Source organism: Pseudophryne corroboree, chromosome 5 (assembly GCF_028390025.1).
Source record: "Pseudophryne corroboree isolate aPseCor3 chromosome 5, aPseCor3.hap2, whole genome shotgun sequence".
NCBI classification, from domain to species: Eukaryota; Metazoa; Chordata; class Amphibia; order Anura; family Myobatrachidae; genus Pseudophryne; species Pseudophryne corroboree.
The window spans coordinates 568,459,553-568,473,823 of NC_086448.1; the positions used below are offsets into that span (position 1 = coordinate 568,459,553).

At 40.8% G+C, this 14,271-nt stretch overlaps 1 protein-coding gene across 2 annotated transcripts in view; it reads right to left on the reverse strand.

The window, feature by feature from the left end:
• Positions 1-14,271, reverse strand: part of ATP9B (ATPase phospholipid transporting 9B (putative)) — an 851,783-nt gene that overhangs the window by 130,695 nt on the left and 706,817 nt on the right. For both annotated transcript variants that reach the window (XM_063923317.1, XM_063923316.1), the window contains exons 12-13: positions 11,823-11,983; positions 8,925-9,067 (exon numbers count right to left, since the gene is read on the reverse strand). In XM_063923317.1, the coding sequence (XP_063779387.1) occupies positions 8,925-9,067; positions 11,823-11,983 (304 nt within the window). The remainder of the gene's footprint in view (positions 1-8,924; positions 9,068-11,822; positions 11,984-14,271) is intronic.

A 14,271-nucleotide genomic window follows, 5' to 3' on the forward strand; every position in this document is an offset into this window, starting at 1 on the left:
CAACATGCCACACAGTGGGAGAAGCATGGCACGAGTCCCAAGCAACTCCGCTAGGATCGGGCGGCTTTTTCTGAGAAAAATGCATCTGTGACTGTGCTGATTTATTTGACATGCGACACTTGTATATATGTGTGCGACTGAGTCTGTATATTAAGCACAACAGAACTTGGCATGAAAAAAAGCCACTGCCACTGCATTGTAGCACTTAGTATGCAGATTCAAGAGACTCAGTTGCACACAGATATAAGTGCCATATCAAATCAATCAGTGCAGTCTCCTGATACGTCCTAGTCGCATCACGTTGCATCTAAGATACATCTTTTGCAAAAAAAGATGTAAACAATAGACTCCTGATGCTAGCAGAGTCCTCTCACGAGACCTGGCATGCCAAGAGGGGATGTTTGGCACAAATGTAGCAAACATGTACAAGAGCATATCTGTAGCTTGATCATGTGCCCATTTGCGTGGCATTTGGTGGGTGTGGTCCAGACAACGAAGGCGGCTGCGTGACGTCACATGCAGCCACTGCAAGACAAAAGATGGTGCTGGCAACCTGCCAGCACAGCCGGGGGTCATCCTCTAATCAATGCATTCGTGGTCCCCAGTATGTCAGTAGGTGGATGCAGATTTTGCTGCGGAAGCAAGATCTGCATCGATCTCTGAATAGCCCCCAAAGACACTGTCATTACGGCTACAAAGTTTGCATAGCAGGGTTTAAAAAAAAAATAATAATAATTTTTTTAAAAAAATAAGAAAGCTTTTTTCATTTTAAACCAGTTTTTTTTAGTTAATGTTTTTTAATGGAAAAAAAAACCTGAATCATGTATTAGAAACCTTGTCCAACTATGTTTTAACGCTTTCTAACATTAATACTGTTAATAGGCTTTTGATTTGATTTAGTTTACATTTTTCAATAAAATCAATTTTATACAGCTTATTATTCCTATTATATCTGAATATATGTAGATAAACTAAACATTAAGAAATACACTCAGAAATAGGTGACATTGAAAATAAGAACAAGTTAATGTTAAGCAATAGTCCTACTTATTACTTATTATAATTAAATATATTAGATTGGTAATACAAAAGATGGAAAATGCAAAAGCACTTTTCAGAGAAACACACACAAAGTAGGAGTTAAGTATTAGCACTGGGCATGCCAGTGGCATTAAACATTTTGAATAAAAAACACAATTTTTTTTTAGTATAACAGTCTGTGTTTAAGAAATCAGAGCACCCTGCCTGTAGTCACAGCATAATAAAATAATAATAATAATTTTTTGCTTTAAACCAGCCAACCCTGTTGCATAGTACCAACAATCTCTCGTGTGACGTGTGCTATGCACAGTTAGTGTTACAAAACTGTTGGAATCTAGCTTTCAGCCCTGGTAACCTCCTATCAGAAAAGAATTGTTCAGCTTTTAGCTAACCAATGGGTAAACATAGGATATGGGTTACATTTGCAATATACACTTCCAATCTACAAAGGTTGACATATCCTTTAGCCTTTTTAAGAGCAGGAAATTCCCCGTGTTGTTTTTGTTTTCTCATGACTTCAGAAGTAGCAATACATAACAGATTTTCTTTTTTCTAGATTCTAAGGAAAGCTTCATACACTGAGTTGTGGTGGAAACAGGATTCACTTCTTGTCACATAAAAACAAAATTTGAAGCGTTTCTAATATAAGTGCAGATCATAAGAAACTCCATCCAGAACGCTAAGAGCAGTGGCACTCTGCAGTGCATCAGTGCTTACAGAGATGTGTACTGTCAGGTACAAAAACATGCAGAAATTCATCTTAAAATCTTGGTACTATGCCTGTTAATTAGGGATGGTTGGTAACTCGTTACTGTCACTAGAAAGATATCTGCTCTAAAACACATTCCAAAACAAATGTTGTGAAATTGTTTGATCATGATTCATTACCAAAGGCAGCCATGTTTGTTCCTGAGGAATACTGAGCTAGATTTTAATATTTATGAGTTCCTAACTGCATTGTGCTTTAACAATAGCATTATCAAATGCAACCAGTGAGAAGATTAAAGTTCTCCCCGCAGATTAAATACAAATGATCTGTCCTCCTGTTTCAGAATCATTTGTTCATTTATCACATAACATCTAGTATTTCTGGTCAGTGTCAATATGTTCTGCATCTTTGTAGTTAACAAATGTCTTCTCTTGTCCAATGAATTACTTTAAGTCTCACGCACTGTTGGTCACAGATGTGTCACTATAGCAACATCATTAATTTCAGATCTTACCGGAAACATGCACTCCAATCAAACCTAATTATACCACGTTGCTTTCTTGTAGTACAATAAGGAAACTATAATGCAATTATTGAGATACTTCGTTCTCCATTCTGTGGTGGTAAATGAGAGAACCACTGTGATGGACGCTCCATGTCAAAAAGCTTATTGATGAAGCACAATCCCAATTTGCAATCATACAAAGGGCTACCTTGCAATTATATTAGCAATGTAATGCTCTCTAGACTCAACAATGAATTCGTAATCATTTTTCTAAAGGCAAGAGTTCTCATCTAGGACATTTTCTCATTTTATCTTTTATGCTACACTAAAATCGCATTTTAACTCTACTAGCTAGCTGGCTGGCAAAACTTTTCTTTTTTTAGTTTTAACTGTAACAAAAATTAAAGATTGTCTCTATAGCTAAATATATCAAACTAGTAGATACTGTGGATACATGGTTTATGATTGAAATACATTTCTAGTGTAGCGGAGTGTAGTGTACCTGTTCTACATAACTGAAATATCACTTGATCTATAGGCATACTTCTCATCCAGCACCCGTCTGTTGTGAACTTGTAATCCTTCCACTTGTGGCAATGTTACTGTATGTTGCATCTTCATTTCTGGATTCAGCTAGGGGTGCAACTGAGCACATCATTGTAATGAACTATCAAAGAGTCTAAACCATTATTAAATTTTTTGCTAGTATGTATATAGGGTCTGATTCAGATGCCAAAGGATCTGAGGCACATGACGCAAAGAACCAATGTTCGGTACTTTGCACACTTGCCAAACCCATACTGCGCATATGCAGTATGGGTCCTGGGATGTTGGATGCACTGCAGCTGCAGACATCCGTAGACTGACAGACTGCAGCCAATTGGGGGCGGGGAAGAAGCGGAGTCAAGGAACTGCGTCGGATGTCATAAATTTCATGGCCTATTGGTCAGAGCTGTTGCTGCCGGCTTGCGTAACCAAACAGGTCAGGCCGCTGCCCAATGGTGTCGCAGGTGATCCAATGCTGCATCTTAGGATGAAACGCTGGATCACAGACGCATGAAGGGGGCTTCTACTTATACCAGACACCTCCTGCTCTATTACCATATCTGAGCATCACTGCTGCTTCCAAGTAAGCAGCAGCGATGCACCCTCCAACCACATCTGAATTAGGCACCTTTTTTGGGAGGCGTGATGATCTTTATATACTTTCAGCATACATCATTTTGTTAAGGATTATGGGGTATATGCAATTGCGGTCGAATTCGCGGCAATTTTCGCCGTTTTTTAATTCGACTCAATTCGACAGGTGAATCCCGGATGGTGGCTTCCGGAATTCACCATATTCAATGAAAAACGGATTCGCCAGAGTCGCGGGCGAAAATCGGCCGATTTGGCGGATTTTGCCGCGATTTTAAAAAAACGGTAAAAAAACGTGAAAAACCCGAAAAAAAAAATGGCGTGGGGTCCCCCCTCCAAAGCATAACCAGCCTCGGGCTCATCGAGCTGGTCCTGGTTCTAAAAATGCAGGGGAAAAATTGGCCAGGGATCCCCCGTATTTTTAAAACCAGCACCGGGCTCTGCGCCTGGTGCCAAAAATACGGGGGACAAAAAGAGTAGGGGTCCCCCGTATTTTTAACACCAGCATCGGGCTCCACTATCTGGACAGATAATGCCACAGCCGGGGGTCACTTTTATGCCGTGCCCTGCGGCCGTGGCATTAAATATCCAACTAGTCACCCCTGGCCGGGGTACCCTGGGGGAGTGGGGACCCCTTCAATCAAGGGGTCCCCCCCCCAGCCACCCAAGGGCCAGGGGTGAAGCCCGAGGCTGTCCCCCCCCATCCAATGGGCTGCGGATGGGGGGGCTGATAGCCTTTTGTGATAATAAAAAGATATTGTTTTTTCCAGTAGTACTACAAGTCCCAGCAAGCCTCCCCCGCAAGCTGGTACTTGGAGAACCACAAGTACCAGCATGCGGGAGAAAAACGGGTCCGCTGGTACCTGTAGTACTACTGGGAAAAAAATACCCAAATAAAAACAGGACACACACACCTTGATAGTAAAACTTTATTACACACTACCGACACACACATACTTACCTATGTTGACACGCCGACTGCCACGGTCTCCGACGATCCGAGGGTACCTGTGAAAAAATTATACTCACCTTCCAGCGTCCAGAGATAAATCCACGTCCAGAGAGTAAAATCCACGTACTTGTTTAAAAAAAAAAACACGCAAAAACCCGCTCCATACCGGACTAGAAAGGGGTCCAATGTTTTCACATCAGACCCCTTTCTCCCGAATGCCGGGACATCACGTGACTCCTGTCACTGACGTCCCTTCAGCCAATCAGGAAGCGCTACTTCCGTGGCGCTCACCTGATTGGCTGTGCGCTGTCTGTACTGTGACAGCACATCGCAAAGCCGCTCCATTACTTTCAATGGTGGGAACTTTGCGGGTAGCGGTGGGGTCACCCGCCGGTCAGCCGCTGACCGGCGGGTGACCTTACCGCTAGCCGCTAAGTTCCCACCATTGAAAGTAATGGAGCGGCTTTGCGATGTGCTGTCACAGTACAGACAGCGAACAGCCAATCAGGTGAGCGCAACGAAGTTGCGCTTCCTGATTGGCTTAGAGACCTTTCTGTGACAGCTGTCACTGACAGGTCTCATTCGTGGAAAGGTGTCCCATGTGTCAGCATGGGACCCCTTTCAGTCCGGCATGGAGCGGGTGTTCGGTTTGTTTTTTTGCCAAGTACGTGGATTTATCTCTGGACCATGGCTGAGGTGAGTATATTGATCTTTTCTTTTCAGGTATCCGTGGATTCTACATGGAGAAGAGGACCGATGTCGGCGTGTGAACATAGGTAAGTATGTGTGTGTCGACGTATGAAATAAAGTTTTACTGTCGACGGTGTGTGTGTCCTGTTTTTATTTGGGTATTTTTTCCCCAGTAGTACTACAGGTACCAGCGGGCCCGTTTTTCTCCCGCATGCTGGTACTTGTGGTTCTCCAAGTACCAGCTTGCGGGGGAGGCTTGCTGGGACTTGTAGTACTACTGGAAAAAACAATATCTTTTTATTATCACAAAAGGCTATCAGCCCCCCCATCCGCAGCCCATTGGATGGGGGGGACAGCCTCGGGCTTCACCCCTGGCCCTTGGGTGGCTGGGGGGGGGGACCCCTTGATTGAAGGGGTCCCCACTCCCCCAGGGTACCCCGGCCAGGGGTGACTAGTTGGATATTTAATGCCACGGCCGCAGGGCACGGCATAAAAGTGACCCCCGGCTGTGGCATTATCTGTCCAGCTAGTGGAGCCCGATGCTGGTGTTAAAAATACGGGGGACCCCTACTCTTTTTGTCCCCCGTATTTTTGGCACCAGCACCAGGCGCAGAGCCCGGTGCTGGTTTTAAAAATACGGGGGATCCCCTGTCAATTTTTCCCCCGCATTTTTAGAACCAGGACCAGCTCGAAGAGCCCGAGGCTGGTTATGCTTTGGAGGGGGGACCCCACGCCATTTTTTTTTATGATTTCACCGTTCCAGCATAAAAAAAAATAATAATAATATTTTAAAAAATATATAAATAATATTTGTGCCTCCAAAAAAAAAAAAAAAAAAGTACCTAATCCCTTCTAATATAAATAGATCTGCTATTCCCCCCAAAAAAAACACAAAAAAAAACATGTTTAAATTTTTTTTATTTGTTTTCACCCTCCAAAGTGTGGCGGATTGAAAATGACGAATTTGCTGTCTAAAAGCACTGCTGTCGAATTTCCAAACTTGAATTGAATATGCTTTGGTCGAATTGCAGCACTTGTATCATTGCAGAAAAGTCGAATTTGCAAAAAGTCGAATTTCAAAAAGTCGAATTTTGAAAGTCCGTTTTTTGGTCGGAAAGCACTGAATTGCATAGGCGATTTTTTTTTTTGGTCGAAAATGACCCGAAATTCGACAATTTCGGGAATTCGACCGCAATTGCATATACCCCCATGAATTTAGGCTATTGATATGGTGTGATGTAAACGTCTCTAGAAAGTTATATTTGATAGTACTGTTTGATTAGGTAATCAACTCCAAGTGGTCTTTTCACTGTGAGATATAGTAAACCGATGTGTCCTCATACAACTAGTCTCAATTCGCCATGCAGCGGGAGAAGCCTTCTGCGAGTGAGCTGACAGAACCCATGCAACTCCACAAGCATCGGGCATTTTTTTTTGCTGAAAAATGCAATGTGATGTGACTAGTATGCACAAGGAGACTGTGCTGATTCATTTGTTATGCAACACTTGTATACTGTGTGCGACTGAGGGCCTAATTCAGATCTGATCGCAGCAGCAAATTTGTTCTCTAATGGGCAAAACCATGTGCACTGCAGGGGGGGCAGATATAACATGTGCAGAGAAAGTTAGATTTGGTTGAGGTGTGTACAAACTGAAATCTAAATTGCACTGTAAAAATAAAGCAGCCAGTATTTACCCTGCACAGAAACAATATAACCCACCCAAATCTAACTCTCCCTGCACATTGTATATCTTCTGCCCCCCCCCCCCCTAACGTGCACACAGTTTTTCCCACTGACTAACAAATTTGCTGCTGCGATCACATCTGAATTACCCCCGAGTCTGTATATGAAGCACAACAGAACTTGGTATGGAAAAAGCCACAGCTGCTTCATAGTAGCACTGCTTATGCAGATTCAGAAACTCAGTCGCACACAGATGTACAAATGCTGCAAATCAAATTAATCAGCACAGTCTCCTGGTATGTCCTATCTGCATTGCATTGTCTAAGACACAATTTCGGCAAAAAAAAAAAAAAAACGCTCAGTGCTGGCAGAGTTTTAAGGGACCTAGTGCCAAGGACTGTTTAGCATGACTGCAGCAAAGGTGTCTGAGGACCCATCTGTAGTTATGGACCTTCAATTCATAAAAGGCAGTTCTTTGATCTTCAATTAAAAGTTTCAAATAATTATACTGCAAAATAAGTGTTACCCTGACTACACATGACGCAATATATTTAGGTGATATATCATACGATAGATCGCTCTGGCGTGGATTGGAAAGATAAATCAAACACATCATATAGTGTGTACGGATCACGTGCTTCCACAGGTTGTTCTCTAGGTCGTCCTATCGGATGTGCTGCATGCTCAAAGGGACAACCCTGGGAATGACGCCATGCAGCTACATGTGGTGGGTAACAATATGTCACGGCGGCGTGATATAGCGTACCATTAGCTGTACCCAGCCTTATATATGGGGCATCAGGTAAATTAGCAAATTGCTTGTACCCAAATATCTTTTATATATTTCTGGTATGAGAAAAATAACAGCAGTATTCCTTTTAAATCGTGAAATTGGTTATAAAAAAAAACCTTATACAGACATAGATCAATAAAGTACACAGGGGTATATTCAATTGAAGTCGAAAGCTGCTGTCTGTCGAAAAGAAGGCAGTTTTCGACTTCAATTGAATATACCCCTCTGTACTTTATTGATCTATGTCTGTATAAGGTTCTAGTTATAAAAATTTTCACGTCAGTTTTCGACTTTTTTAGGATCGGAATGGGTTCCGACCTATTCAATCTAACCCCAAATTATGTGACAAGTCGAGGAATTCGACTTGTCGAAAAGCACGTGGATCAGCGGAATAGCTGCCGATCCGCGTGCCCCATTTCGATCATCTCAATTCGACTTTAAAAAAAGTTGAAGTGAGATGCGGGAGCAGAGACGGGGAGAGCCGTGGCCAGACGGGGAGAGCAGCGCCGGAGGATGTATCACAGGCGCCGCTCACAGCAGCGTCCACCCGGCTTCAGCAAGCGAGGTCTTGCTTGCTGGAGTCGGGTGGACGCTGCCGTGAGCGGCAGCTGTGATGCGGGGATGGGGGAAGGCAGAGACGGGGGGGGGGGGGGGGGTTAGGGGGTGGCACTCCCCTGTATAAGCTCCTGCATCTCAATTCGACTTTATTTTAAAGTCGAATTGAGAATGCATTGAATAGCCCAGGTCAGATCCATTCCAACAAATGAGTGTCGGAATGGATCCGACTTTAATTGAATATACCCCATAGAGTTTTCTCCAGACTTCTTGATCTATACTTTTATCATTTCACTATATTTTATAGTTTTACTTTATACACTATTTTTTTTTTAGAAAAATGTAATGTAAGCTTATCAAATAATTAAAGTTCAGTAGCAGAATTAAATTGCAAGTTTGAGACAAATTTAAGGGAAATCCAAACTCGCTAAATGGTTACTGAATAATGGATGAATAATGTATCCTTATGCTTACACAGCTGAAGTGCATAAATGCCTCAGCTATGTAACACTGATGTACATGAATTTGGATGTACACCAATAATGTTGTAACCGTGATACAGCATGTTCCCTGAAGCAATTACGTTCAGCTTTGTTATCAAATATTAGTCAGTAAGCAGTTTGCTCATTTTTCTTTACAGGTTTTAACGGCATAAGACATGAAATATTTTCATCTACATCACGGGAAAGCTTTGTAGCAAAACACGAGAGTGTTCAACAATTTTCCCAATCCAAGGAGCAACTTATGATTTACAAGATTTATTATTTAAAAAAGAATATCAAGATAAATTAACTACACGAAAGGGACCAATATGTCCCAGAATAAGAACATGTATTTTTGCAGCAGATGCAAATTACCTGTTTTATCAGTAAGCAAATACACCAAACGTCCCAACTCTTCCGGAATGGTGCTGGTTCTCACCACTGTGCCAGGTATGTTCTCGTCTCTCATGATCATCCAGCCGTAAGCAGCTTTTCCCATGTCCAGGTTCACTCGCAAACTGACAACAAAAAGGATCAAATTATTTATATTCTGAACACGGCAGTATGTGAAAATGACAAATGTATTAGAACTGTGTATAGAATTCATATAGCTAACATACAGCCAACATATTTGCTTCTTGTGCTGAATTTTTCTCAATAGGCTGGTAAATCTTTGTCTATATATCATGTGTCAGACAGTTTTACTTGGACTGAACAGATCAACGCCAGTCATGAAGGATGAAAAACGTTTCAATTCAGCACTTTGACCTGACCACCAACAGACGGAATCTGCCGGCAATTTGGCGACACATACAGTATAGAAGGCCAAATTGGATAGATCCAGTCACTTTGTGGGCATACTGAACAAATTGTTCAAAAGTGCGCAAATACAGGGATGTGGTCACCTTGTTCTTTCTGAACAGAATAAATGCAAGTTAATGAATAAAACCAAGGGTTGTGTTTTGCCAACTGATCTTGGAACAGTGATAGCCAATCAAAAATGGATAAAAAAATCCTTACTTTGTAATGGTTGCCCACACATATAGTAGTATGTCCAGAAAAACTAGATGAAAAAGATCAAGTTTTCAAGCATGAAGAATGACAACAAAACGCATTGCTCAGACAGAGTCTAAATTTCCTTTGCTGCTTTGTTAATATGCATTGTGCAGTGAATATATCCTCACCATTCTATCACAAATAGCTGTCACCTCAGACAAGTGCACTTTTGTTATGATCCGGATATGCAAAGCTTGCTACAGACCAAAATATTTTTCCTCCCATGCAGTTCACCCGTGAGAGGGACAATCAGCACTGTGCCCCACTAGATCCTATTCCATTTCAGTGCTTCTTACTGGTGGAGACCGGTGACATTAAGCAAGGGGCAGTAGTGGCTGCAATTAGTATGCTGGCTGGGTCAATTAGCACGTTAGACTCCTATACACACTTACTGTATGCCAGAAGACTGCGAAATACCTGTTGAGCAGATTTAAAGACCTGCTTGTAGCAAAGGAAATGAGGGGCAAATAAAAAGCAATGATGGCCGGGGGTGCCAGCATTGCAACTGATTACTTAGCACTTAACGGCCACCGACATTGCAGCTTTTTGGTTGCACCTCATTGGTGAGCAGGAAAATCTGCATGTTGGTGCATTACCCTGATAGAATGTTCTATAGATTAAGGGCCTGATTCTGAATTGGGAGTAAAGCCAACAAATAGCGCAAGTACAATAACTGTGCACCTTGGCAAAACCATGTTGCACTGCAGGTGGGGCAGATTTAATACTGGCAGATAGACTTAGATACAGCAGGAGTGTGTCCACTCAAATCTAAACTGCAGTGTAAACATAACGCTGCCCAGCATTGGTGGGCTACAAGCGGAAACAGCCAGTACTTACAGTACCCTGCATGCAAAAATAATGTATTTGCACCGCTTGCATTGCAACATAGTTTGTCCAGGTGCAAAGTTACTTGCTTTTTTTTTTTAAATTATTATTATTTATTTATTTATTTATTCCCATTTCAGAATCAAACCATATGTGAACAACAAATAATACACAATATTTATAAGTTCACAAAAAAATCTTTCATCACAATTATGTGTCGGTGTGTCTGATGATAATAACAATGATCACTTTACAGTTTGTGTCAGTACATCTTGTAAAATTAATATTGCAATATGGTTATACATTTTTTCATTCTGTACAGAAGTGTAAAATTCACAGTTACGAGTAACATAATATAATCCCACTCCTGAGAAACGGCTAAGGGTTAACCTTCGCTGTTGATAAACAAGAAGTGACTAAAACAAGTGACAAAGTATATATTATACGGAGTAAAACATGGTTTTAGATACTGTATGTTAGCAGAGAATATTGACATTAATGCTTACTGCGCTCGTAATGGTGTTGTTAGAAAGTATAGTTTATATATAAATATAATACAAATACAAGGGATACTAAAAATTGCCTTCATGATCACATGTCTATAAGTATTAAATCAAAAGTAACTGTTTTAGACTTCCAGGGCACAATTTACAGGAGGCATTTGATATGCCGGCTGTCGGGATCACGGCGCTCAGTATACCGGCGCCAGAGTCTCGACAGCCGACGTACCGACAACTATTCTCCCTCTTGGGGGCTCGACAACCCCCATGGAGGGAGAATAAATAGCGTAGCACGCCACCGCGCCCGCAGCGAGCCTGCAAGGGGCACTTTTGCGCTGTGGTCGGGATCCCGCCGCCAGGATCCCGACAGCTGGCATAGCATACTACACCCACAATTTACAGGTGACAAAATTGTAACTTGTGCCTACGCTAACAGCATTCCTAGGAACAGTTTCTTGCAATGTAAAAGTTGTTTGTTGTTTTCAGCATTAACTGACATAAATCAAGTGCATTAAATTCAATCATAGAATTATCCCAGATACAAAACTTTGTGATAATTTATGCATGGATGTAGTTGTCACATAATATATCTCAATGTGTTTTATTTTAACCCTATTATACAATTATATGGTAACATGACCTTATAAATACATTCATGCTATACAACGGATTAGATATCCTGATTAGTCTAGTAAAATGAACATTGCACAAAAATACAACAGTATTGCTTTCTGCAGAGTGATCCTTCAGGAATCAGCAGATTTGCTGGCACTTTCTCACTGAGCTTCCTGATAAGATCAATTTCCTTCACAATGTGAGCCAAGTATATATTTCAAAAAATGCAACATTCAGTGAAATTAGACATCTCTGTTTCCTTTTGGTACACACATACCTTATCGGAATGATGTAGGAAAATAGCAGGAAGAACCGGAACAGGTAACGATACCATGGGCCAACAAACCCTTGCAAGGTAACCATTACCACAGAGAGAGCCACCAAAGCCAAAAATAGTGCTTTTGTCAACTGGTTCAGCTCAAGGTCCAACATGCCCACCTGTATAAAGACAAGAAGCAAAGATCATTCAGGTAGCTTCATGAAAAATGTTAATGCTACTTTTAATCTAAATGCATTAAAGGTATAGGCATGGTTAAATGCTTCTGAAAAATGTTTTCAGAGCATACACTTCATGTACATTGAATCCACACATACAGTATGGTCTTATCTACTAATTTGGGCACAAAAATTATGCAATCCCCAACCATAAAGCAGATTATAGTTGCACATAATTTTCTAAACAGTGCTAGAAAACTGAGAGACAATCTGATTGGATGCTGTACATTACAGAACATTAGTGCACATTTCTGCATCACCAACTATGTACCTATATTGAAGTGCACATTTCTGCATCACCAACTATGTATCTATATTGATATAATAGTCTTAAGAAAATCTGTGGACATAAAATAAACATGCTACTGGTTTGGAGGTGCAATATATACTATAATATGTGCACTATGTGCTGTAGAATTCTAAACAACATTGCATGCAACGTGTGGCAAAAGTATATATGCTAAAGTTTCATGGTTATTGAAAACCATTTATCTCTATGCTTTCACTGCGAGCGTACCAAAACGCAGCATTTCAGTATATAAAGGGATGCTCTCATTCTCAAAGGACTACACTGAAATAGCTTAGACAGATTCCAACACACTTGCTTGTGTACAGGCCGTCCCTTCCCTTGAGAACGTAGCAGTAGAGGACCACAGTGGCTGATTTATCAGCAGCATTTAAAACGCAGCACAACGAGGACAAATATCTGGCAATTTCCGCTGCTTCAACTACTACATAGTTTATGCTTGAATTATTGAGAAAAATAGGTTTTTGGATTAAAATGAAGAAAAATTAAGGCAGGGAAGTAGAGCATGTTTCAAAGCCCAGATCTTTTTGCGTTGACAAAGGCGGTCTAAGTTTCAGGCCTCGCTGAGGATCAGATGAAGTCATTATTCATTCAGTCAGGGGAAAAAAAGACTCAATTACCTCAACCTAAAGATGCTATCAATGAATGCAAAGTGCATATTTTACTCTATTCATCCAAATCCCATTAAAAAGTGAAAGGAATCATTTAATCTGGCTTTTCTCGAGTTGGTCTTTTTTTTTGCATCAAAATAAAGAATTACAGTCTGCAATATGCATAACTACTACCCCGCACTTCTCTATGAATCATAATACTGGAAGGCGCTAACAGAGCAGACGGACACAAAAATCATTATTATTAGAATATTTTGCGGTTCATTCTATAGTCATATAGTAATACTTCAAAGCATTACTTTCTACTGAATGGGGCAGGAATCTGACTAACCCCTAAACCATTTGTATACAAACAAATAACTGAACATACACATATGGGAGATAAACAGTACTTCGCAAAGGTTTTATTAATGGAATTCTTGGTTCCGCTTAAGCAATACAGCGTCAGATTATCAGTCAATTGCAGTAGTTCAGTGCCTGGGTTTCTGTTTTGTGCTCCAAGATTAGCTACAGAAAGTATACATACATAATGTGGACATTCACAATACTGGCATTGTGAGTGTCGACAACAGAATGCCGGCAGATGGTTTTCTTATAATTTTTGGGTTAGGCTGCAATTAGGGTCAGGATTCGCCATACTTATCTCGCTAACACAAATAGTTGACATTAACATTATATCAATTTTCAAACTTCCGTCCATGTTGACATTCTGATCGTCGACATTTTATACTACACTTATACAGAACTGGCTAAGAAGCCACACAAGGAAGCATGCAACATCAATCTGGGACAAAATACATAGCTGTGCTCAAAACTGTGACTATTGCCCCTTTTCAGCGCCAAATGTAATTTTGCCACTTTGGCCATACATGCAAAAGCGTCCTAAACTATCAATTGTGCCGCCTTAATGCTCTTATGAACTCTCTATCCTTAATCAAGTTGTCAGCATTTCCCGAACCCTCTGTCCTCCATTAATTACTTTAACCAATAGGTTGCTGGTAAGGACAAAATGGTAAAAAAAAATAAAATAAATAAATAAAAAAAACATTTAAAACAAAACAAAAAGAACATAAATCTGTTTTGGAGTTGCACCCAGCGCAATGATGCCTCAGGCATTTGACTACTTTTATGATAAATACAGCCCTGCTCCTTGAACAACAGTATTCATCCAATAAGCATTTTTTATCATTTAACCTGGCAAATGTGCAGTGACCCATAGAAATCTATCAGTAATTAGCTTTGATCAATCTAGTGAAGTTAGACAATTAAAGTAAATGTTTGATTGGTTCTTGCAATACATGTTTACTTGGGTA